Below are 27832 nucleotides of genomic sequence, written 5' to 3' on the forward strand. Positions count from 1 at the left end.
AAAGCATATAGCGGTCTTCTATCCCATATTACTGATTAAGGTACTGAGATGAAGAAATACGTGCACTCTGATACAATCGCTGACTCAGTTAGATGGAAAACTCCAGGCCTTTAATGCTACCTTGAAATGGTGATAATACAAACAGCCATCAGTTGTTGTCTGAATTTATGGATGAGTCGGGAGTCTCATCGCTGTGTCTGCATTGCCAATACCCGCGACCTAGCCGCCCGCTGGCAGCTTTGGTGTTTCCTGGGCGTCTCTACTTCTAGTGAAGTATGGTCTCGGGGGAATAAAGATTATATGGTAGTGGAGGGGGTGACACCTGACTGCCGTGCCAGGTGAATGCTCATCCATGAGTTTGAAAATAGGGCTTTAAAAAACAGCTTTTCACTGTTTACAGTTGATTTTCAGGAAGGCTTGCAATCTAATTTCTGTTCTAAAAACTTACTCGAATGACATTATATCTGTTGAAGATACCGCCGGCATTACCACCATCTCTGTGCTCTCGAATTGTACTTTGCATCTGCAGAATAAAATGAAGTAAAATAAAATGAAGTAAATTAGCTTTCTGAAAATACGCAAGTGTATAATTCTAAAGATACTTCTTCCATTGTTTTCAACATTTCAATTCTATCACATTGTTTCACTGATGAGTCTAAGATTTAGCACTTTATAAACAAATACAAGTCTACTATAAATTGATCAAGAAGTTTAGCAGATATTTCTGGTGAGAAAATAGTGATAAACATAAATATTAACCATCTGCATTTTCTTTCTATTTCCTAATAAGAGCCTGGAAAGAGTTTGTAAACACAATGAAGAAGCATAACATATCACATTAAGTTATCTACATTACTATTTTATGTTATTGAGAATGGGGGCAACATTGTGACTAAGCCAAACTAAAACTTTTTGTATTCAATTAATACCCCACTGGACAAATGCTAAAAACAAACAAAAATTTTAAAAAATCAATAATTTTTTTCCCCTGAGGTGAAATACTTCATGTTATCTTCTTAATTTGGGAACTCCAAGTACATCTACACAGACCAGGAATAACTTTCTTCTTCTACTTTCCAAATTAAAAAGAATTATTACAGAAAAGTAAAATGTTCTGAAGACCTAAGTTTCTCATAGAATTGAATCTAAGAGTCAATTCTCTACCACTCCATTATGAAGTTACTCACCACATTTTGATATTATTATCAGAATGTACTAACTACTAGTAGATTAGGCAATAAGGCACTAGAAAACATGATGCTTTCTTGAAAAACTGGCAAAGTATGAGCTACAGTACTACCCTAAGGTAATTGTTCTGAGTTTCCAGAATGGGAATAATATGAACACTAATTAAAAATGAACAAAAATGCAGGCATGCTTTTCTACACAGAATAATGCCACTTGGCCACTTTGTTTATTATGTGTCGGAAGAGAGGCAGAAGCCATGAGTAGAGGGGGCACCTGGACAGCATCTGTCTACCAGGAGGTTCGTACCATTCGCTATGGTGCTTTAAAATCATTGTGACTGGAGAAATGAAAGGTGACTCAAGTTCTGAAGCATACTTTCTAAGCATATGTAAAAATCAGGCCTATTATTTTATAATCATGGTTTATAATGCTGCACAGAAATCAAGATGAGACTGTATTTGCTCTCTATCTATGAGGCAAGGTTCTCACTCCATAGCATTCTTAGGTAGCATTTTAGCAATATAAAAAAATAATTCTAGAAGGGTCGTTACTTGTATGAGTTTCGAGAATGTCTCCAGAATAAAAAGGCAGATCTGAACCATCCACTGGGAAACCTTATGTTTCCGATGTGAAAGCCATGTGGCAAAGTTCTAATCCACAATCCTATTTTAATTTTGGCAATATTCCACCACACTGGTTAAGGGAGATAGAGTAATACATAGGCAAGTGACTGTAAGCCAAAGTAAGACAAGCTTACCTCTCCTGGAAAATAAGTTTAGCCATGGATTTCAGGAAAAGATAACTAAAAACTATGTACATTACCTCTTCTTCTACTGACTGATACTCCTTATCTTCTGGAGCAAGATCCAACAAAATAGTTCCCTGATTAACACAGTGAAAAGTCAAATAAGGGTTGGTTCCTGTAGAAAAAAAAATTAACATAGTTAACAGAAGTCTACTAATCAGGCTCTATTTTAGGGAAAGCTTTGTCACAAATAATTGATATTTTGGAACAAGTCTAAACTACTTGCGATTTGAACCTAATATTTAAAGTTATATAAACAAGGACATCCAAAGACATGTGAATGGAAGTGTGTTTGGGGATTGATTTTATTGGTTCTTAAAGAGTTCCTTGTATATACAGCAGGGCTCAACAATTATTTGTTCAACTAAATTTAACCATGAATGCTTTTATAGCTATGTTTGATACAAAAGAAACACACTGTAATTACAATGTAGTCAGGTTTAAATTTTAAGGATTATCCTTTTCTAAAATCTCTGTGAGATGGCTTGAAATGTTCATGTGATATGTTTAAAATATACTATTCTTGTTAATTTCATTATCCTTGTGCATTTAATCCAGATAAATAAGATTCAAGCTTGAAACGTGCTAATGTTTAGTTTCATGTCACTCTTGCAATTTATTAGCTCTGCACACTAATCAACTAATTTAAGTTGTTTCTTTTCTCTCCTCTTCCTTTTCTACAGTAAAAGCACTTCTATGGTGGACCTTGGAAAACATTGTGCTAAGTGAAATAAGCCAGTCACAGAAAGACAAATACTGTATGTTTCACTCATATGTGGAATACAATGAACAAACTGAACTAACAAAATAGAGACAGACTCGAGAGCGGATGACAGCTATGGTGAGGGAGGTGGGGGGTGGAAGGATTGAGCAAAAAGGAGAAAGGACTCATGGACACGGACAACAGTGTAATGACAGCAGCGGGAGGGAGATATAAGGGGAATAAATGATAATGGAAAAAATACAATAAAAAATAAATTAAAACAAACCAAAAAAAAAAAAACAAATAGAGAAATGATAAACACAGAAACATACAAGATATGTTTGGAAAAACTCCAGCCATTGTTTATATGAGAATAGTTTATGTGACATTGATGTACCTGGCAGCCAAGGAGAGTGGACTGGAACATGCATGCACGAATAATGACAACTTCACTGTACTAGTCAGTGGGGGCCGTGGGGGCTGTTGAGTGAGCACGTGTACTGTGTGACCATTGCATTCAAAATGACTGGGCAAGTACAGCAATGAATCTGCGTCAAATTTTGCATGAAGCTTGAATATTCCTCTGTGGAAACTATTCCAATGATTCAGAAGGCCGCAGCTACGGGCAACTGGTGATTGGCAGCTTCATTGTGACAACATGCCCACTTGTGCATCACATCTCATGCAGTTTTCTGGTTAAACATCATATCCCCCAGGTGACTCAGCCCTCCTATAGGCCTGATTTGGCACCCTGTGACTTCTGTTTTTTTCCCCAAACTATAACCATCTTTGAAAGTGAAGAGATTTCAGACCATAGATGAGATTTAGGAAAATACAATGGGCAGTTGATGGGGACTGGGAGTAGTGTGTGAGGTCCCAAGGTGCCTACTTTGAAGGGGACTGAGGGGTCATTGTCCTAGGTACAGTGTTTCTTGTATCTTGTACCTTCTTTAATAAATGTCTCTATTTTTCACAGCGCATGGCTGGATACCTTCTGGACAGACCTCGTACAAAGGAGATAGGGTTGTAACAACAAAGTATGATGGCAGAAGACTAAGCTGATAGGTGTAAGGGAAGGAGAGGGGTTCAAGATGAGTAAGAGAGAAAGGTCAGATTACAAAAAGCCACGCTGTGAATGTCTGATTTTATCCTAAAAGCAAGAGGATCCTATGGAAGGGTTTTAAGCAATGAAATGATACTGAAAGGAGCCTCTGGTTATAGTGTAGGGAAGGTGCTGAGAGGGAGGCAAAGGTGAACGTCGAAGATAAGCTGGAAGGCAATTGTGACATTCCAGAGATATTTAAGGTATAAAATGTGGGGAGAGAGGCAAAAATGGCTCAATTCCAGCTACAGCAATCAGAGGGAGAGTGATGCCCGTCAGGTGGGATGGGGAAGGCAGGCACTGCCACGCGGGCCGGGGACGCGAGCCCCAGGGTCAGAGCACCTGAGGTCAGAAGCCAGCCCTGATGCTTATCTGGTACCACTAATACCTGAAATTGATTTTTTCTGAATAGCTTACCTTGTTGTCCACCTAAGAGTCTTTCCACTCCTTTGATTAGTTTATGGCGGTGTCCATATGCATTGATGCCTATTTCTTTCAACTCTTCATGACCCATATCAGCCAGTACATCTAGCGTAATCTGAAAAGTGAAACAAAATTAATTGCTAAATCTTTAAGTTCCTCAGATGATGAAAGTGATGAAAACTCTTCCATTTGTCTTCAATGGAAAATATGCATCCATTCAAATTAAGAAAAATTCTTGTTTCCATTATAAGCATGAACTTAAAAACTTCTTAAAGTTGTCTTGATAACTTTATCAGCTTTTTGCTCACTTTAAATACTCCTTAATTGCTTTTAGTCAATGGAGAATTAAAAACAGGAGACATAATGCTATAGAAATATAAAATCATCATCGCTGTATTTCCTTTTGATTATTTAACTCTACCACCCTTTGTTTGCCTCAAAATATAAGAGGGAACAACCAGCAGGCCTGAAAGTGGGGAAATACCAGATCCCAGTACCCAGCAGGTGGCAAACGTGAATAGTAGGTAAAGGCAGAGGTGGTGTATAGCCCAAAAAAACAGAATGTGGCAAAAGGAGTAAGCATATTCAGGTAATGAGGATTTACAAGAAAGTAAGGAGGAGCTTCTCAGAGCTAAGAAATATTCAAGCACGAAAAAAGCTCCCTTTGAAAGGAGTGAAATTTATAGCACAATGTATTTATTCACATTACAGACCATTTTCTATAGAAGCTATGTAAAGAATTCCAATCTGGAGAAGAGAGGAAATGGATTTTAAGTTCTCTCATAAATTCTCAGATTTAACAGCTCCTCAGATTTAACAAAAGGATTGAATTTTTTTTGGTACAAAATAAGAGTTTTTAATTATTGGTTATTCATCTTGGTAAATGGAAATGATCCAAAATTATCTAATTCTTTTGTCAACTAAAAGTAACTGTGACTCTATCGCCACCAAGTGGCAGTGTTCTGAATGTACAGGGTGGAATCTTGGGCGACCACATTTCTTGAGGGCTAAATATACTATTTTCCAGCTCAGAAGAAGGTGGTTCTGTGACAATCCAAATACTACATCACAATGTTAGCCTTAATTTTTCTTTTTCCTTGGAAAACTGAGGAATCTTTCTGAAGACACCCCTTTTCCAACTCAAACGAGATATGTTTTAATATCTCCATAGCTTCTCTCTACTTTTATACTTGTACATAACATTTAAAAACTGCAAATGAGGCCTGGAGCTCTGCTGATTTTTATTATCAGAATGAAATATTACATAATGAACCTGATTTTCTCAGCACAACAAGCATTCATTACTCAGTCTTTGGAAATAATTTACTATATTGCTCCTAAACGGCCATTTAAAAATAATTCTATTGCACAAAATTGGCAATTTACTTCCAATCACCCAAAGGAAGTTTTCAGCAGACCTTTTAAAAAGCAACATAGTTCTGAAATATACATCTTTGAGAAAGAAGAGTTCACAATATAATAGGGGTCTTTACATTTTTAGCTAGATAGGATTTTAATATAATTTGAAACATACACAGGGTTTTTATTATTGACATCCCATTTTTTTCCCTTCTAAATATGCTAAACTTCAGTTCAAGTAAGAGTTGACGTAAGAATAGGATTTAACATTTATGCAGTAACTTTAATTCAAATAATCCTTAAGCTTTTCTGAATTGATGCACACAATGCATATCTGGAAAAAGCAGGAACCAGGTCTGGAAAACACACTATTTGTCAATTATATAGCTTCAATATAGAAAATAAATACTGCGTTTAATCCTCACAACAGCCCATGAAGTGCTATCCCTTAGAAGGGAATCCAGACTCAGAGAAGTCATAAAAATCATACAGAGAAGAGCTGAGAAGTATTACCATTTCTGTCTTTCACTTGCTTGTCTTTCTTAAAAGGGGTGACTAGAAAGCTAACATAACTAAATGCTGAATTTAATTTCTCTGACTTACATGGCATCATACTGGTCCCACATTTATCAGGCAGTAGCCACTGGAAAACTTTCGATGACAAGCTAAGGAATTCAGATTCATGATTTTTCATTCATACATATTTAATGAGTACCTTCTATATGCTATTTCCCCAAAAAGTAGCTAATGAAACATTTCATTTCATTCTCAAACAACCCAGTATAGCTCAACTTGAAGTTAAATAACTGGTCCAAAATGACAGAACAGAGCGGTGCCAGGAAACAGAGAACTACCACCAAGTTCACGCTATTTCCTCTACCAAGGAGATAAAAAAGTGAACACAAACACATGGTAAAAAATGTTCAGTATTTTGGAAGGCTCTCTATAGGAACTCTGAGGACGGTTACCTATTTGGTCAAGGCTGTAAGGAGGGCAGGGAAGGAAGAACAGGAAATGTTCTTAGAAGAAGACAATCATTCAGCTAAGAGGCAGGAGTTAATCAGACACAGGAAGGAGGGAAGGGTATTTAAGACAAAGGGAATAATATCTGCAAAAGGAAAATCAAGTAAGAGAATACAGAATATTTGAGACTCTAGGTACCAAAGTTCAAAATAGAGAACAATGCTCTTAAGGCACAAAAGAAGAAACGGAGAAGCAGGCCAAGAGCAGATCTTAATGGGCTCTACAGATCCAGAGAACATACTATTATACAGTCCTAGGAAGCCTTTTACACAGGAAAAGTTATATTTTAGAAGACACAACATAATGCCACCAATAGCATTATGAAGGGCAGATTTGGAAGGGAAATGACTGAGAACAAGATCGGAGTGGAGTGGAAAGAATGAATCAGAGGGCAATTTTATAAATTTTTAAAAATACACTTACTGATTTTAGGGAGAGAGAAAGAAAAACATTGACGTGAGAGAGAAACAGTGATCAGTTGCCTCATGCAGGCACCTTGACTGGGCACCAAACCCGCAATCTGGGTTTGTGCCCTAACCGCTAATTGAACCCGCGACCTTTCAGTTTATGGGATGACGCCCCGCCAACGGAGCCACACTGGCCAGGGCCAGAGAGGGCGGTCCTGAAGGGAGAGACATTACAATAAAAATTAATTTGACTGCTTAATGATTGGGCCAGAAGACAGTCAGACACCGTTGAATACAAAGAAAGGTAGTATCACTTATCTGGAGGAGGGGGATTGTACATTAAGTAGAATAGTCAACATACTGATTAAAAAAAGGACACAGAAAATATTCTGGCAAAAAGAAAATCAATGGAACCATTTACTCAGAAAACTGCAGTGACAAAGCTAACAATGAGACCCATGAAACCAGGATAAGCTGTCAAAAGGAGTGACTGTAAGACTAAACTATTACACTTTTAAAATCAATAAAATGAGATAACCATGTCATAGGAAATCAGTTACTGAAGTACTAAATATAAGGTAAAAGGAAATTAAAATTATGATGCACAATGACTAAAAAGAGTAGAAACTATCCTTTGAAAAACTTTCAACAATCAGTCTTTGTTTCGTGCAGGAAAGGTGTGTGGAGTCTTGGTTACTGCGGACACAACTAGGGAAGAAGGGATCTGGCAGCAGCAGAGGATAATTAATGCTTTTAAAACAGCTTTAATACCTTCCGTGGGGAAACAGGGAAAAAGATTTTTACAATTTAGGATATTACCATGAAAAATCTCCAAACCAGAGGGTGAATCAATAGTAGGCAAAGCTTAAAGGAAAAGAAACAATGACACGAGTCTCTTAAGTCCTACCACCAGTTAGAAGATACATCTGCTGCTTCATCAAAGCGTATTTTAAAAACCGGCACAGCAGCACAGTATGACCAAGAATTTTAACTATCTGGACATTTAAAGGTATTATTTTACAAGTAAGGAAAATGATAGATTAAAAGCCTCACCCAATGTTACACAGCCTGTAAAAGGGAGAAAATAATCAGAAACAAGGTCTTCTTTTAGTTCACTGCTATTTCTACTCCACTGAGAGTGTTCAAGATGAACTACAATAATGATATAAAGAATTTCAGCTAAAAACAAAGACATTAGAAAATGTTAACAGTGTAACTGATATGAGAAAGACCTGAGGTCTTTAATTAACTCCAAACTGACTACAAGCCTACAATGAAACCAGAATGGGCCAACAGGCCAGTGATGAATTTGGAAACTATGTTCATACAAAGGATAATTGAAGAAGATATATTTATCCTAAAACAGGAGAAACTTTGTGGGGGTCGGCAGGTGGAAGGGTAAGTCCCTTCCTGTCTGGAAAGTTGACTAGGTCTTAGAGACAAAGAGTTACACGTTGTGTGGTAGTGAGCTGAACAGTTGTCCTCAACAAGCTGTATCCATGTTCTAATCCCTGTAAAGAGCCTCATTTGAAAACTTTCCCCACATCTTTGTAGATGTAATTAAGAATCTTGAGGGGCGGAGACCATCCAGAGTTAAATGGGCACTTCAATTCAATGCAAATATTCTTATAGGAGATACACAAAAGAGAAGACAGAGAAGGCGCTGCGAAGACAGAAGCAGAAACTGGAGTCACGTGGAGACAACAGCCAAAGGGGCCCTCGACCACTAGAAGCTGGAAGAAACGTGGAAAAGATTCTCCCCTAGAGCCCTCGTGTTGGGTTATAGCCCACATGACCTCTTGATTTTCAACTTCAGGCTGAAATAAATTTCTGTTGTTTAAGCCAGGGGTCCCCAGCCCCTGGGGCCACTTTTGGGCCAGGAACTGGGCCATACAGCAGGAGGTGAGCGGCGAGCTTCTTCCCACTACTACCTGAGTTCCGCGTCCTACCCCCACCTGCCCGTGGAAAAACTGTCTTCCACGAAACCAGTCCCAGGTGCCAAAGAGGTTGGGAACCACTGGTTTAAGCCACCAAGTTTGTGGCGATTTGTGAAGCAGCTCTATGAAACTAATACATATGTAGACTAGAGATTAGATTTCTCTGCAAAACCGGGTAAACATAAAAAAAAAAAAATCAATGAATTTTATACATGGGGGGATTTTGGCAGACTTTAAATTATAAGCATTTTATTACACTTGCCCAAATTACAACAAGTTATCTTCCCATATGGATGTTAAAAGGGTAATTCCTACGTCTGGAAGAATAACTTAATCTCCAATGACCTTTCCCATTCTAAGATTCTATGGATATCAATAAGCATCGATTTAAACTCAGGAACTTACTCATTTTTTATCCTTATTTTTTTGAGATAAAATTGACAACATAACATTAGTTTTAGGTGCACAACATGATTTAATATTTGTATATATCTTGAAATTACGATTCAGTATTTACCATCAACTATGGTAAAAAAATCATATAGTAATAAGTTAAAAACTTCTCCTGTATAAGAACAGAATGACAAACACAAGGATCTTAATTCATAAATACTCTAATGATGACTTCATACTAAGACCTTTAGAGACGCTCAAAATGTATCCAAAAATAAAATAGGTCTATTTGAGTATACGGCCAAGTATTGGTTCAACATTATTTTAGACAATAGAAACGTCATAAAGGGCCAATTTTGAAAAGGTACACGGTCTAAAGCATTACTTTGCTTTCTAATTTAATGAACAATCTCTTCATGTATATTTTGCTAAATACTTTATATAAGAATTTCTCATTGGTTGTAAATGAAGTCTAATCACATCAATAATGAAATAAGCTGAATAAATGCCAACATTTTTTGGAAAGAAAATAATGAAAATTTTTTAAACGTTCTTTTAAGGCCTAAGTTTTGACATGTAATGAAACATATAGAGCCAGGCTGCTTATAAAGATATAACAAATAACAATTAAAGACTCTCATCATCTGTTAGACCAGCGATTTTCAACCTTTTTTCATTTCATGGCACATATAGACTAATTACTAAATTCTGTGGCACACCAAAAAATGTACTTACCAAAAATATATTATACCAAAAAAATAGGTACAATTTTGATTCACTCACACTGGATGGTAACTGTCATCAATGGCTGTTGTCATTCTTTTATTTGACAGTCTAAGGGGAAAGAGGCCAGTGCCCCTGACTAAATAGGTAGTAAACATTTTAAAAACTCTCACGGCACACAGGGGTGCCTCTTGTAGCACACTGGTTGAAAATCGCAGTGTTAGACAATTTTGGGGAGACGTATAAACTACTGGAGTCCCCTGGCTTCTTTAGAAATTTGTTGTGGTTTTAAAAAAAAGAAAAGAAAAAAAAGAACTCAATATTTAATTAAAAACACTCAAAGAGGCCTTACCTGTTCTGTTTCAAAGATGTCTCGAAGATGTTCAAGACCAAGGCTTTTTAGAAACTGACTGATATTCATGTCAAGCCCTGCAACTAAAACAGACATAAAGCTCCTCAGCAAACAGTTTATTAATCTAAAGGAAGTTCCAGTGTTTTTTTAAAAGTTGTGGCTCTCTGACACCCGTGGCTGTGCAGATGATTTTACACAGCATAAAGTAATCCTCAATTTCATTCAGACACTTTGAGTTATCTCTGAATTTGGTTGAGAAATAAAAGCAGTTTAGCAAATCAGCAGTATTTATATTAATTTTAAAACATTTTAAAAATATTTTATTTATTTCTTTTTAGAGAGAGGGGAAGGGAGGGAGCAAGAGGGAGAGAAACACCCATGTGTGGCTGTCCCCTGTGTGCCCCTACTGGGGACCTGGCCCACGACCCAGGCCTGTGCCCTGACTGGGAACTGAACCGCTGACCCTTTGGTTCGCATGCCGGCGCTCAATCCACACCAGCCAGGGCTAATTTTAATATTAGAGAACATAAGATAATGCTTTTAGTAAATGAAATACTGAACAGTAGATACAAAATTCCAAATTTACCAGGTATCATTTTAGTTTTTACTCCTTAAATAATCTGTTTTTTCCTGATACATTTCAGGATTAAGACTCACTCAGTAGTTCAGTAAGATATACTGCGCTTTGCAATGGATGTACTGAGATATATATAAGTAAGAAAAATGCAGATACCAAGGAATTTATTCTATGAAAACATATTTTTTATAAGCTGTTATATATGACAACTGACAAATAGTTAAGGTGTCTGTAATTGAGATGTTCAATGATTACCAATAAAAAAAATGAATCTGTTAATTAAAAAACAGAACAAAAGACAAGAACCAAGTAAGCAGTCACAGTACTCACCTTCCCCTTCCTTCCTTTCTGTGCCCGCTGCGCCATCCCCGGTGTTGGATGCTCCTCCCACCGCCAGTTCTGCTAACGGGACAGTGAGGTTGTCTATGCTGCTGGCGGCAGACAGGCAGGAGGGGGTGGATGCTGGTGAGATTAGAGAGGCACTCACTACAGTAGCCTGAGGTTTAAAACAGGTGGGTAAGGCCTCTGGGGGCATGGCATCTATCAGCAGAGCTCTGATATCATCAGCCTAAAAAATACAAAAAGCGCAAAAATGGTACATATTAAAGTTGTAAGTTTTTCACTAAAAACCAAGTACTTTGTGGATTCGATCTTTAATAAATGCCTCATTATCCTATTTGTTTTTAATAATTTCTTTCTCTTTCCTTCTCTTATCTAAAAGGTCCAGCAGTTTCAATAGGCAGAACTGGGAAGAACATTAATTAAAAAAAATTTTCATTTTTGCACAGCTAATGTTAAGCTTGGTGACTATAGTTAACACTGCATTATATACTTGAAATTTGCTGAGCGCAGATTGTCTTTTGTCCAGACACACAAGAAGAGTGAACCAGAAGAAAAAAATCTAACAATGTGGACTATGTTAATTCCTGAAAACGCTTTTTTATCATTATGTGAAAAGTGTACGCACAACTGTTCAGATTACATGTGTATTTAAAGGATATGTAAGTTAATGAAGATTTGAAGAGTTATAAAAGATTTCATCTTTCATTAAAAAAACACATTTCAGAGTGTTGACTTTCAATCTCTTCCCTTAGAAGTAGTTCCCATATCTATAAACTGTGTTTTGTTTATGCTTTAACAACTACAATAATTTTTGTCCAGTGATTTAGTGCACACCTAATTTAATGTACAATTAAGAGTCCGGTGAACTTTTAAAGGAACACTATTTTATTTGGCCAGCTATTCGTGAACGTCCCAGTCGGTCAGACACAACCGCTGTTGGGGGATGCGGGAGGGCGCTCCAGAGGGCGAGCACGAACCGTTCCTCTGTGTGCATGCACGTGGCCACTGCTCCCTCTCAGAGGGGCCGTCTATCTCCCTTCCCTGGAGCCTGGGCTGCCACGCGTTGCTGTGACCAACAGAACGCAGAGGAAGTGATGTTCTGAGGCTTCTGAGGCAGGCTTCTTGGAAGCCACCCTCCGTGCGGTAAGCAGCCTGGGCTAGAGCTCTGAGCCTGGTGCCCGCGGAGGGGCCCAGCAGGGTGAAAGGCTGCGCTGGACGCTGCAGCTGCAGCTGCAGCAGAGGCCCCAGGAAGGGAAGTGCACGCGCAGCAGAACTGCCTGGCTGAACCCAGTCAACCCACAGAGCTGGGACAAATAATTAATCATTGCATTAAGCCACTTACTCAATTTTGGTTAAATTACAAAGTGTTTTCAATTCATCTGTTACTTAGCAATGGCTGTATGAAACAGAATGTGGGTTGGAAATGTATTTCTGGCTTAAAAAACTGTGATTTTTAGAAAGTTTGGGGAAGACAGTGTTGTGTTTAATTTTGTAGTTACATTAATTTTTAATTATGAAAACTTTATTCCTAGTTTTGAAAAAGTATATCGATTTACTTTTCCATATTCAGAAGAATAATGTATGGCCCAGAAATTGACTGTGTCAAAGCCCCAGATAAATTATGAGCAACAGTTGCTCTATCCCTGACTGGTGAGCCTCAGCTGGTTGGGCATCGTCCTGCAAAGCAAAATGTTGCGGGTTCAATTCCTGGATCAGGGCACATGCCTAGGTTGGTTTGGTCTTTGGTCAGGGCACATACAAGAAGCAACCAATGAATGTATAAATAAGTGGGACAACAAATCAACATTTCTCTCCTTCCCTTCACTCTCTAAAATCAGTAAATTTTTTAAAAAAATTTTCAGAAGGAAGTTTGTTTTTATTCTAAGTAAAATATGCATGACCAAAGGTAAACCCGCTAAGGCCTGGGATTTAATGTCATCTCTAAAAGTATAACAAGCAAGTCTGAGTCTTTGAAATGAGGACTTACTGTTGCCAGATCTAACGGCGTCTGACCTTCTTGGTTCTTCATAGTGGGATCTGCTCCATGTGCTAGGAGGAGGGCACATAACTGGGTCCTTCCTTTCTGGGCTGCTTCATGAAGTGGAGTGAACGCCCACTTATCTGTTGCATTTACACATGTGTTGTATTTTATCAATAATGCTGCTATGTCCACATGCTGGAGAAAAAGAAAAGGAGGTGAAGAGTTAAGAAAGATGACCTGTAATGCTCCATCAAATACTCTTGCTTTTATTTAACAATTCATTCTCTCTGTATCTCTATTATCATCCTTAATTGAAGTTTCTTGTATAAAAAAGAGTATTTACCCCACTCCTCTCCCTGTATTCTGGACTCCATCTTTCCTTGCCTCCTCCAGAACATCAGTCCCACAATTATTCTTTTACCCCATAATTCTAATTCTTCATGTGGCCATTTAAAATTTTTTATTTAGCCCTCTAACATATTCAGGCCCATCTTAAAAACAAACATTTCTCATCTAACCCATTGCAAGCCTGTCTATTTGTTGAAATACTCATCTCAAAGCTTCTCGATGTTCTTTTTTTCCAGCCTTTGGAAAAGTAACATAACACAACAAAACCACATTTTTCAAAAACTAGTCTCTCATGTCTCCAATGCCATAGCAGATGAAGGAAATGTCAGCAGCCGACACATTAACAAATAGCCTGGGCATGAGAGGATGAGATCTTCTGTGAACTGTGAACTGGGGTGGCTAGAGAAGAAAAAGAAGAGCTAAATTTGAGGAATTTTGAAGGAAAACAATATTTGGTTTTAGAAAAGGCAAATTAACTACAGAGGAAGAAAAAGAAGAAAAGTCAAAGATGACTACTACCTTTGTAGAAAAAGTTTAAGTAGGAATGAAACTATTAAAAAAGATAAAGTTCACTCGGGGTATATCGTTTTTGAGGTAAAGTATCAAAGTCAGGAGGTTCTGTAAATAGTCTGACACAAAAGGCTGGAGTACAGATAAAAGGCCACCAATTATTTATTCACTTACTCTCATACTCACTCACCACCAATAAAACATTAACTGAACACCTACTAAGTGCTTGGCACTAGAGACAGGGACTCGAGGGGAATGACAAAAACGGAATATTGAGCAGAAAGTTGTAGCTACTTGATAAATGGGCTCATTAAGAAAAGGAATACAGAAAAAGGGGAATAAAGCTGTGAAAACAGTATTTTGGGAAAGGAGAATGGAAGACAAACAGGGCAATAAAAACAGGAGAAGAACTAAAAAGAGGTGGGACTATTGAGAACCAATGCAGGAGAAAGTTTCATGAGAGTAGATTCTCTCAAATAATAGCAGAAGCTTTTACTTTCTTTCTGAAAATTCTTCTAAATAAGCCTAAGACAACTGATTATGCAAAGGTAAAACTGATTCATGATTAGGCTTTTGAGAATAATAAAGACAAACTTTATTCTTAGATAACCATTTAGGGATGCTAGTTTAGTTACTGATTGAGTATTTCTGAAATCCATTTCAACTCCAATATTCTATAATTTTTGTGTGATTGGAATATTGGTGTTCTTTATGGATACAGTTCCTGGTCATAACTTGATTACTTTTGATAACTCAGGAGCACATTATCAGTTGAGAACAAATTTCTAATTCATGCTGTTGATCAACTGTAATATACTGAGTTATCTGAAGGTGACTTCCCTGAGACTGGGAAAAGATGGCGAAGGGAAAGACAAAGATCCCGAGATGGGATTTAGGGTATGTTTCTTCATATTTTCTGTAAGACAGTCGTGGCTCTCTTGAAGATAATCACTTCAGAAAGAACAGGCACTTTTTCCCCCCTCTAAGGTAGTATTAAAGTTTTTTAAAAAAATATATAATACAAATACTTATTCACTTTAAGAAAGATAATTTCAGAAAACAAAGAAAACTTATTAGAAAATACAAATCAGACGACTTCTAATAAAGCTTCCATATTTACTTTGACAACATAAAGACAAAAAAAGTATAATCAGACTAGGGCTTTTGAGAATAGGGGTATGTTTTATGATTTTTTGGGGATGACAAACAATATCATAAAATTGATCTTAACAGATAAAAACAGGCACTATCTACGGTACTATATCAAAATCACTTAAAACAAAACCCACTATTTCATTGCCCTTATTCAATTGATATATGTTGAAAAGAATAGCTATTTTTGTTCAGTAAGTCCAAAAGCATGGAATAATTTCAAGCTTCTCCACTTATAGGCTATTTAAATTGTGTTTCTGATGATTAATTTTATTCTATTTCCATGTGTATTAGAAGAATAATATAACTTGGTAGGCTAATTTGCATAGGCTTCCAAAATTAGTCCAAGGAAAATTGTGTGTGAGCATAAAACGAATTCCATATATAGTATATATTATTAAACTTTCCTTATATTGACTTTATATTTTATGCTTGGAGAAATTAGTTATATGCTTTTTAAAATTTGCCAACAAACATCTGAAAAACGATAAAACAGAAAGGAGTATATTACTACCCAAGTGCACTAAAAACATAATTCTTAAGTCTTAAATATCTACACCACTGGGGCAAAAGTAGAAATTGAAATTTAAGGCTGACAAACACAATAAATAAGAGCCAGGTATTGAACTGGAAGGTAGAGAAAAGGAACTGAACTCTTGGAATGTTTTCAGGAGAAAGAGTCAATTTAATCTGGTGTTAGAATCCAGCTGCAGCACAGATGCTTTGAATGACAAATACAATGTAACAAGACTAGGAGAACGGTGGGAAGCAGGGAGAAGAGAAACATGCTTAGTTTTTGCAAGGAGCATGAGGATGAGGATATTCTCATTATGAAGGGCAAACAAGATGAGAGTAGAGAATGTAAAAATCTTGGTGACTCATTTTTATTTATAGTTTGCTAGGCTTTGGCAAATCTAGAAACTGCCCTCATCAAGAGTGAGTGATTCCAACTGTGAGAACCTCTGGGATGTACAATCTGGCATCTGTGGATTTTTACAGCTAAACAGGGACTAAGTCGATGAAGAGACAAGTGCATGAGCATTCACGCCATTCCTGCGGGACTCATTCGGTCTGAAGGGGGCCTCGGTGACCCCAGCAGTCCGCCTCCACAATGGCATCGTGGGAGGCGGTATGTTTCTCTTTCTCTTTTGGCCTGCGAGGAGTTACAGTGCTTTGAGAGAATGACTGGACTTTCACCATGGGACTTTAGCTAGTCAATTCAAATGCTATGAAGCCATATATTTGTATACCAATAGCTCAACCATTTACTTGATTATTTAAAGAATGCTGATGATAAACATGAGCAACCACAATTTCCATGCCTAAAAAGGAGCCTCCTGGCTTTTATAGTTTCTAAAATCTACTTGAGGTAGAATATTACCTGTACCAATAAATATTAACTGAACAGCTATTATACACCTATGATTGTGCTAGATAATGCTGAAGAGACCAAAAAGCTATAAAAAGCGTAGTCTTTGGCTAAAAAGAGTGCTTAACTGGGAAGGCTAGAAACACTAAGAATAGAAGATTATGATTGTGCTAAATTATGCTGTTGGTTAGATTATCTACTTACTTCATGCACAGTATACTTTTAATAAAGCAGTAAATGTCAGTGAAGTTTTCTAGATTTGAACTCTAGCATGCTCACCCCATAGGATGCTGCATTATGAAGGGGAATTAAGCCACCTTTGTCTTGTGCATTAACATCTGCTCCATGCTCTAGAAGATATTCAGCAACTTCCAGGTTATTGTAGCCAGCTATTAGAGTGAAAAAAGGCAAACATGTCAGCTTAAAATTAAAAAAAAAAAAAAAAAAGTATATAAATAATAAGGACTGGAAAAATGTTAAAGTTTTAATACTTCTTGCTTTAAAAGTGAATACTATTATTACATAATTAAGAGCCTTTACAGTAAGAAATGACATAAAATTATGTCAGTCGAAAGTGCTTTGCTAAGTAATACTCTCCACGGTCAGCATTTCTTTCACCTCCTGGCAACTGGTATTAGGTATCCAGGAGTGGACGGCGAGGCCTGGGGGTGCTGCCGATGCTCACCTGCCAGGTGCAGAGGGGTTGAGTTTCTGCCCTGGGTGTCTCTGCAGTTGATATTCTCTGGGGTACAGAGCTTCTGCACTCTTGCCAGGCAGCCCTTCTTGGCAGCATCCAACAAGGCAGCATCTCCTCTCAGCAAGTCCTGAATGTCTGTGTCCCCTTCTTTAACCAAATCTAAAGGTGTATTTCCATCTCTGTTCTTTTTAGTTGGATCTGCTCCATGCTGCAAAGAAAAACCAAATGGGGTTTGTATTTTCTGTAGTATCCTTCTTCAGGTCTGTTTATTTATTTTTAACTGCACTCATCCAAGGAAAGATATCTATTCTACATGCATTTTGAACAGAGGCAAGATCCCGTTTTATTTTGCAAATTCCCTACTTAGCAGTATACTGGAGCAGCTTTCCAACGAATACTCAACCAAAGCCTCAAGCCTCAGGATCACTGGTGATGATGGGGAAGTGGGGATGGTGCTGAGGACCTTTTCCTTTTCACCTCCTACCCTGCCTCAGACTCCAAGCTTTGAAAGATGTTTTTGAAAACATCTTTTCCTTTAAGAATGGTCTGGCTGTTATTTTTACCAGATTTCAACTACATAAAGATATCCAGTGAATATCATGAAAAAGAACAGAGAAGAAAACACACAGGTAGAAAAAGTATTGATTCTAGCCCTGGCTGGTGTGGCTCAGTGGACTGAGTGCCGGCCTGTGAACTGAAAGGTCACCGGTTGGATTCCCAGTCAGGGCACATGCCTGGGTTGCAGCCCCGGTCCCCATTTGGGGGCACGTGAGAGGCAACCAATTGATGTATTTCTCACACATTGACGTTTCTCTCCCTTTCTTTCTCTCTCTCTCCCTTCTCTCTAAAAATCAATAAATAAAATCTTAAAACAACAAAAACAACAACTTGATTTTAAATGCAAAAGAAAGTTTGGTAATTTTAAAATATTTTCATTTTAGGCCTTAATACCTATCATGAAATTAGGTATAAATATGTTAACAATTAATTTGATTTTAACAGTTCACATATACTATGAAATAAAGTAATAGTCAAGGATTTTTATTATGGGCCAGGCAGTCCGTAACCTGCCCAATGGAGCATATCTGTAAGATACCAAGCTAGACAATGAATTTACAGTGACTTGCAAGTTATTTCTTACTAACCAGTGACAATAAAAATGACCATCAAATACAGTGTTATTCTCAAGACTCTAAGAACATATTTGATAACATAAAAGGTGAAATAAGAATTTTATTTATATTTAACCAGGACAAGTTTTTCTCTAGTTAAAAAAAAAGAGAGGAAGAAAACTACACACACACACACACACACACACGCACTCTTGACCATTTTTCACATCCTTAAAAAGACACACACACACAAATTTATTTAGTTTCATATAACTACCAGTTTCTACCATTTCGTGTATATCCCCCAAATTTATAAAAGTATCTGCTGAGATATATTTTAATAAAAAATCTGATATTAAAATAAAGTTATTATAAGATATATATTTAAATAATCTTTAATAATGAGGGATGAGTTTGTTAACAACAATAAAGTAGCCAGTAAGAAAAAAATAAAATTTGGTCAAAAACTTGTTTCTCCTTCTACAAATGTTTTCTAATATTAATACTGGAAGCATTAGATATGCAATGCAAACTAATTCAACTCTTTCCAAAACCTACCTTGATGAGCTATGATTAACTCAACTTAATCAAATCAGTTCAGAAAGGCACTTCAGACAGTACTCAATGCTATGTAAATATCATATCACACTTAAACATCCCCCTAAAATGCAAAATGGAAGTGTCTCTATAACACTTACTATACTTAATAGAATAATTTACTTTGATGTAATTTTACATGCTAACCAAAAGTAAATATAATTACTTTATACTTTATAATTTTTAAAATTACATACTTTTAAAAGGAGCTTGCAGATTTCGTATTTGCCTTTCGCTGCCGCTTCATGGAGAGGGGTAAACTTCCACAAGTCCGCAACATTGACAGAGGCCCCGTGCCTCACCAAAAGCTCGGCCACCTCATAGTGTCCATACGAACAAGCATTATGAAGGGGCACCAAGCCACTAGATGGAAGAAAATTATTTTTAAGACACATAACAAATCTTTGAGTTAAAATGATACTTCCGATAAAAATAATGTAATTTTTCTACTGCATTGACTATTTTGAAGACTCACTTAAAAAGAAAGAAATGAACTGGTCTTTAAGATACAGTGATCCATTTCCAAATAAGAATTAGTAATTTTAAAAATGTTCCTTTTAATACTAGGACTTTGTACAGTTTCTTGGTGATAGATACAAATTTCACAGCAATCCTTACCCTTAAAATACATGTATCCTTAAAACACACACACACCCCCGCCCCACACACACACACATGCGCGTGCGAAAAGATCCCATCATAATACTTTTAATTCAGGTTTCATCCTGGCAATATAAAGCAACACTACAAAGTGATTTCAGGAATAATTAAACAATAATTTGGGTTATCACCTCTCAGATTTTCTTCCATTTGGGTTTTCCTAATGAAAACTGCTTTTAAAATACACAAGGCAATTCAGTGTACTTATTTAGACAAGTTCTACTTTTTTTTTTTAATGGTTTCTGTGAAAAGGTTTAAATATTTAGGTGCCAAGCAACAAAAACTCAAAATCCAAGTGATACAGGCTCCAGTATTTAGCAAGGAAAATAATGGCATCAACCATAAGCTCCACTCAGCTGAGCAAACCCAGCTGCCTCATTCTAAGGAAACTATTCTGAGATGACTAGGCAGCTGACATTCTAAAGGGACTGAGAATGTTCCCATCAGAATGGGTGAATCAAAAAGATAAGTTTAATTTGCACTTTAGACATGGCAAAAACTGGGTATGAGTGCCTTTTTATTTAGTGATCAGTGCTTTTTAAAAAAATCTTTTGAAATCAAAATACTAAGTGCTAAAATGGGCAATAGAAAAAAAATGTTGGTTGTTCTCCAAGGAGCTATAATACTTTAGAAGAGCTGATGGTATTATCATTGAATACTAATGTCTGATATGTCTCTTTCAAAAGATAAATAAATTCATAACTATTCATTGGCGTCTAAGTTGTACAGTTTAATTCTAGTAGTACCCTGGTATGTAATTGTACACAAAGGTGCTTACTTATATATACTTTCAGCTGATATGAAATTAACTCAGAATATGGAAACTCATTTCAATTAAACTTCCTTCTTGCATTTCTAAATAGCTTCTATGGTGGCTTTAAAAACTGTCCAGAAAAAGAGAGATAATTTAGTAAACTAATATAAAGAATATGTGAACTAGTAAAAAATAAATTAATAATTTTTATTAATTATTAATACTGAAGACTTTGGAATGGATGGCTTCTTTTTGGAAGAGATTATACATTTTTAATAGCAAAACAAGAAATAAACAATAAATTATAAAGCATATAAATGCATTCATACAATGCAATAAAATACTATATACCGCCATTAAAAGGATGAGATAAACCATAAGCACTAATACGGAAAGATATTCAAGATCTATGACTGGATCAAAGAGCACGTTGCGCACGCAGTGCGCTGCCTGGAAGGGTGCCCTCCTTGACGGCAGAGACCACTCCCGCCCCCAAAAGCAGCCGCACGTGAGGAGCGCAACCAAATTGTAATGTGAGCTCTAGGACGTGAATTTTCACTACATTTCTATAATGTTTTAACTTATGCTTTAAACTTTAGAAAACATGCATCACTTTTTAAATAGGGAAGGAAATGAAGGCTTCAAAAATATTAAAGTAATTTTTTAAGTCTCAAAATAATGAATCCCAAACAGCTAAACTCCAACACATACCCTTTGTCTTTGGCATGGACGTCGGCACCGTGGTGTAGAAGGTACTCCACAACAGACACACGATTGTAGCCTGCCGCAAAGTGTAAGGGTGTAGAATGGCGGCCCTCCAAGTCTCTGCAATTCACATTTTGAGGGCTGCAAAGTTGCTTTTAGGGCACGTACACACAGACAAACACAAAATGAATATTAATATTTATTCACTGATTTTGCTCCAAAATATTGCAGGCATCTTGGACAACTGTGATTTTCTAATGAATGTTTATTTCCAAAGGTTAGATAATACAAGTGATGTTTAAAAATCAGCACTATGCTCGGTTTTACAGTGTCTAGAAATAGTCCCACTGTTCACAGAACAACTGAACCTTTTTCATCATTTCCTGGCCAAAACCCTAACGAAAAAGAAAAACCCATAGTTAAGCAAGCAGCACTAGGCGACTGATGCCTCCCCTCTTTGCCTTTATAGGCGGCCCTCCCTGAGACTGCCTGTCACCTTCGCCATTCTTCGCTCAAATATGAGCGATGCTGGCTGACTGCAGAATTACTGAGTTCTTGTCTCCTCTGATGTGGAAAGAAAAAGGCTCTGAGAAATTACAGTAATTTTTCTTGGGCCACCCACTTGGCCCTCTGATCCGCTCAACAAAGCCACACAGTCCACAGCGCTTTACTGGCCCTTCAGGGGGTGTCTGTCTAACTCTGCAAGTCAACCTGATTCTAACCCTACTGTAGTTTTCGGCTTTACTTCCATCTCCTTCAGCGATGCCCTCTAAGTTTCTCCTCTGTCTCCTTTTCAGTGTTACCATTTCAGCACAATCTGTTAGATTACAAGCAGTAGGAAGCAAAGTTAAGGACTGACAGGATGTGGTGACAGATGAATGACAAAAATATTGGAATAATTTACAATCTATAAAAATTTCACATTCCTTAGCGAATTACTACCTATCTGTGGAGTTGATCATTATCTCCATTTTACATATAAATAAACCAAGGTTCAGCAAGGTTAAGTGAAATCCTTTTTCATACAGTTTGTAAGGGGTAGTAGCATAAAGACTCAGACCCTGTTTTCCTGATTATTAATCTCTTGATCTTTTTGCTGCATGGTTGGTTAAAAACTAAGAAACTGTTTCTACTGATACACTAACTAGGGGCTTTCATGCTGGTAGGGTAAAAACAGGACTTTTCAGGAGGTGTAACTTTGACATGACAGAAAAAATCTGGGCAGTACAAGGGAGTGCCGACAATTTCTTCAACTCTTAAGTGGAAAAGCACCAGACTCTCAATTCTGAAGAATCATTATCATCTGGGCAGTCAAATACCTTATCTTTTCATGACATGTGAGGCTGTGGCTATATTAATACATAAATGAGAGAATTAAAAAATTAAATAGAAGTGAATAAATTAACAGGTAAACTAAAAAGGGTGCAGAGATTGGTGGTAAAGACCAGAGGTCTTACATGACAAGCTGCTTCCTGCTGCTGCTTTTTCTTCTAGTTCTTATTTTCTAAATTAATTTTTTTTTTTTCAGAGAGTACTGGTGAAATAGGAATGAGGGAGAAAATTAAGAAACACAACCCATTTTCCCAGGTCAAAAATAAGAGCCCATTCTGCTTATTAAATATTTACTTCTTAATATTTGGAAGTTCTTTATTCTCTCTTCTGTTTCATTTTCTTTTTGAAAGGCAAAAGCAACTTTGCATCTTTTCTGCCTGTTTTACATAATTTCAAATATGTTACTTAGCAAACAGATTTTTCTTCTAATATCAAATTTCTAATACTTCCTAAAGCCTCCAGGGAAAGAAATTTATCAGGCTTTACCTTCATTTAATTTGTGCTTTGTTTTTTCCTGTCACTGTGATTCCATTAAAAAAAAAAATAGCTGGCCTTTATTTTGAATAGACTGTTTAGGAAACCTGAAAGGTGCAGTATATTGCCTGCTACATACAAAAGATACTGAATTATGTTACTTTATTACATTAAAAATAAACTATTAGTTTTATTATAATGGGTACATGCAGCAACACTAGTGCTGAGATTACCATGCTGTGACACGGAGAAGGAGTCCTAATCATTTTTACGCTTAAAGATTTTCTTTTATTAGGATACATTACCAATGACAGAAGTATTTTTAAGAAAAAATCCCGTAATTTTAGATCTCAGAGAACTTGAAAATTTCTTCCCAGTGGCTATTAAAACTGATACTATTATTTTTCTTTAAATAACGTCGATGTTATTATAAGATGAGAGAGAGGTTGGTAGTGACCACATATTAAAGTAAAAAATAAAATTTCTAGGCCAGAGCTTAGAAAGTGTTTACAGTCATTTCAAATAGAATACATCATCAAGCATGCTAAAATTAGCTTACTAAAAAATCACAAAAATTAAGTTTGCATAATAATAAGGAACAAAGTTTGGTCTGTAAAACAATAATCTGGTATGACTGCTAATACTGGCATTGTAATTGGCCTTTCTTAAAAAAGTGAAAAGAAAAAGAAATATAAACAAAAACAAAAGCCCTTTGTTATTTTCATCCTTGCATGAGTGATTGTAGATGGCAAGTGTGTGTGTTTTTAAAAAGCATATTCAATTTTAGAAAATAATTTTTATTTGAAAAACATTAAATCTATAACCACTGTTTCTATACCACGCAAAAAGGGTTGATAAAATTTTCTTGGCAAACAGAGTTACATCGGGAAAAAACCCATCCTCTGCATAAAAATAATTCCAAGTGGTTGCAGGATCATAATACTTTCCCAGAGCAAATTTGAGAATCTCTTGGAAAACTTCAAGAAACACCGTTTCAAACACTACTGTACTATTACCTGGGCTTGAACTAGCTCAGAAATTTCAGAAGGCAGCAAAAAGTAACATTTTAATTAATATAGTGAAAACAAAAGAGCTATCATAGAACCAGAAGAAAAGTGACTAAAAAGTAGGTGAAGCAAATGGATGTAAGGCACGTCCTTGGACATTTTTTGTGGTTAAAAATCTCTCGTTTATGTATCCATTCTGCTCAACTCTTTCATTGTTTTTATTTGAGTAGTGTCACTTACAAGTTTAAAATGAATTGATTAGCAAGGGATCAATGATGCTACTCTAGACGTTAAAGACATTGACTTACCTTCACAGTTTCCAAGTCTCCAGCTTTAGATGCCTCTAAGAGTCGATAGTCAACGTCAGAAGTACGTATAGGTGTACTTTCTGCATAAAAGGAAGGAAAGGTTATTGCTGGTTTTCAAGGAATCATAGAGTAGTTAAGAAGGGGAAGTTATCTGGTGAATGGAGAGAGAGATTGAGGGGTCCGATTCTAAGATATAATAATATAGGGTTCCCCCCCAATCTTTACTAGGTAAAACATAAGTGGTTTCTTACTTCATTCTATATCCATCTCATCCTAAACCAAATTTAAATAAATTCTAAGACACATAAGTCTTCCTCCATCCCTACGAGTCTATCCTTCAAATTTTCTGGTCAAACCTGGCAAAGGGGAATGAAGAAACATAGGACCATGAGCTCACGGTCATCTTCGTGGTACACTTGTCTTACAAAGTGTTGTAGCAAAGCTTTGCCATGGATTTTGTTATGCAGACCTAGGGAAGCCACTCAACTGTCAGTGCTTACTTAATGTTCAGCCTTTCTTTTGGGCCTCAGTTTCCTTAAAATGAAACAGAAGTACTACTCCTGAAATCAGTGATTCTAGAAAATAAAATCAGTGTACAAAAACGGCCTACTAAATACAGAAATGTAATTCACTCTTATTAAATGGCTTCAGGGAAATACAATTTAAAATGTCTGTAAATTGGGAGGTGTGATACAAATGCTAAGGAGATTATAATTAAATCAGGCTGTTAAGTCTACACCTATGAGGCTAACAAATGAAGCTTTTTGATTAATCCAATGTAAACACACCAAAAATTCATTACAGGTTGGCCTGAATGAAAAGGTTTAAAAAAAAAAAAAATCTGAGCTATATCACTCAAAATACTTCATGAACATTAAGTGTGGCTTTTATAATGCGTACACATACCCAGATAACGCAAAAAGGGACCGGAGTCCAGGAGACCAGTATTTTGACTGGCTCTATTAACTGTGACAGTGGACAAATCGCTTAATAGCTTAGTTTTTGCTAAGTGATTTAGGTGATTGTTAGTCTCCTTTAAATTCTCTCAGATTTAAGACTGCATTATTTTATGATTGGAGACATCTTTCTGGAGTCCACTGTACAAATGAAAAGAGCAACTGTTGCTAAAAAAAGGTTTTAGATTTCAGAAGAAATACCGTGCTTCTCTCTAGTCTGAAGTGCTTCGTTCAGGACAAAGGCTTTTACAGAGTAAGTTATGAGAACTCTTCAATGGAAGATAAACTGTATTTCTTTAGTCGTAATAATAACAGCAGATGAAATGTTAAGATTAAAGGGAGGAAAGAAGAGAGTATTTCATATAATAAAGTATGTTTTTGAAATAACAATTATGTTTCTTTAAAAGGGAGTTTATTATATTTGTTAATAAATATATTATATACTTATAATTATTATATATTTTAAATAATATATTATTTTAATACTTATTAATTCATTATAATATAATAATTATTATATAATAATAAATAACATATATGTTTGTGGAAGGGAACTGTTGAGTTAGACATCTTTATACTCCTTTTCACATGGAGAACATTCAGAAAGCATTTGCTGAATTCACTTCCATGCTACATCTACATTGGGGCCAATGTATATGTCAAATCTTAGCTCTTTGGCTTCCCTTATTCTGTCCTTTCCCATCTCATTTGCCTCCACACTCACGGTGCCTGACACGGCATCTAATGCGGGTGTGCTATGTCCCGATGGCAGTGGTTCTGGCAGTTGGTATAACTCACCGAAACAGCCTAAGGAAAGCCATAGGTACTATTTTTAGTTTATCATTTCAGCAGAATAAAATGACAACTGTTTATGTATACAGAGTTAGAACTCTGGATATTTTTAGATTCTAGCATTTTAAGGATACAATTAATACAGCTCAATTTTTTTAAATTCTGAAAACTATTTGAGGTTGGCACACCTGTCTTGATGCAGACTGGTTTGCAAAGGGTATAATTTCACAATCAAACAAAAATTGTTATGCAAATATAAGAAAGAGTAGAAAGTAAATAAGTTATTTAAAGCTATTGATTAATTACCATACAAGTTACAGCGCTTTGCATCCATTATAAATCCTGAACAGGGTTGGGACAGATTCATTTTTAGAAATCTCTCTCTCTCTCTCTCTCTCTCTCCCCCCCCCACACACACCCTCCCACACACCCACCCCCCCACCCCCAGAACTTTGTATAGAGAGATACACAATTTTTACAAAAGGACACACACGGACACACACACACACGCACACCCCCCCCACCAGAACTTTGTATAGAGAGATACACAATTCTTACAAAAGTATATAAAAATAAATTTAAAAAGGAAATACAGGCAAAAGAAGACTAGCTGATATGCAAATATTGTATTAGTAAAATCCTTTATCAGCACACTGGTTTTTGCACAGCATGAAAATAAATATTTCACCTAGAGTTAAACGCTGGAGATAGGTTTCTAATTTTCTCTCCAGTTCTATTCTGTTTTACCAGAATTAAAAACGAAACAAGAACCCCTAAAGTCTCAAAGTTTAAAAAGCAGTTGGCTATTTAAAAAAAGTCTCCTGTAGACTTGCTTAGTTAGTGTTAAGATGACAGGACTGGCAAAAGGTCTTAGTGGCTCATTTCAAGGTGCAAATGTAACTGGGGATTTCAGTTTTACCTTAGATATCGTGAGCCCCCAAATCCTTACCTTTGTAAAGGGTTAGGTAAAAGCAATGCGATAACAATATTGGAATACACAGTCAGAGGAATTCAGGTCAAGATCTGTTCACAAGAGCTCTCCGTGAGGCTAGAACTGTGCTTTATCTGTGCTAATACAGCAGCCACCAGCCACATGTGGCTACTGAGTACCTGCAATGTGGCTAATACAACTGATAAACAGATTTTAACATTTTCTTTAATTTAGCCACATGTAGCTAATGGTTACCACCTGGGCAGAGCAGGTCTAGAGAAAAAGGTCAAATCTTCTAAAACAATTTAAAAATTGCTCATTTATTTAAAAAACTGCTTATTTTCCTTCATGCAACATTAATTTCAACACAAATATTGCCTGTAGTTTATAATTAAAACTTTATTAATTTTGACAACTACAGATTGGGAACTGAAAGTGAAGGTCTCTGAAAGTAGATATTAAATGTGGTATTAGCAGGTGTATTTAAATAAATCTTTACAATGTTGCAACTTACTATGCATTCTATATGATTGATACATACTTTTGGGAGTCATTACAGATATAACCTGGAATGTGATTAATTAATGTAGGTATAATTGGAAAGTTTACCTAGTTCATGGTCCACAGACTAAACATTCAAGTTTCCTGTAGAAATATTAGTCTAAAAATTATATATATTCTCTTCCAAAAAAAGAAACAATTCCCATTTTTAGAAACCCTTCTAAGGACAAGATTTTACCATATAATTGTGGTATCTTTCCAGATCAATAAAGAATATGAAGAATTAAACTAAAAAGTTCTGGCATGTACTAA

At 36.4% G+C, this 27832-nt stretch overlaps 1 protein-coding gene across 1 annotated transcript in view; it reads right to left on the reverse strand.

Moving 5' to 3' along the window:
• TNKS (tankyrase) overlaps window positions 1-27832 on the reverse strand; it is a 170283-nt gene that overhangs the window by 13778 nt on the left and 128673 nt on the right. Inside the window, exons 13-23 of the mRNA XM_054566083.1 lie at window positions 24341-24420; window positions 21226-21371; window positions 19298-19463; window positions 17380-17599; window positions 16974-17083; window positions 13322-13510; window positions 11323-11560; window positions 10416-10498; window positions 4216-4336; window positions 2011-2108; window positions 449-523 (exon numbers count right to left, since the gene is read on the reverse strand). Coding sequence (XP_054422058.1) covers window positions 449-523; window positions 2011-2108; window positions 4216-4336; window positions 10416-10498; window positions 11323-11560; window positions 13322-13510; window positions 16974-17083; window positions 17380-17599; window positions 19298-19463; window positions 21226-21371; window positions 24341-24420 — 1526 coding nt within the window. The remainder of the gene's footprint in view (window positions 1-448; window positions 524-2010; window positions 2109-4215; window positions 4337-10415; window positions 10499-11322; window positions 11561-13321; window positions 13511-16973; window positions 17084-17379; window positions 17600-19297; window positions 19464-21225; window positions 21372-24340; window positions 24421-27832) is intronic.

Source organism: Pteronotus mesoamericanus, unplaced genomic scaffold, assembly GCF_021234165.1.
Source record: "Pteronotus mesoamericanus isolate MK-2021 breed Mesoamerican mustached bat unplaced genomic scaffold, CSHL_Meso_final contig_169, whole genome shotgun sequence".
Classification (NCBI taxonomy): Eukaryota; Metazoa; Chordata; class Mammalia; order Chiroptera; family Mormoopidae; genus Pteronotus; species Pteronotus mesoamericanus.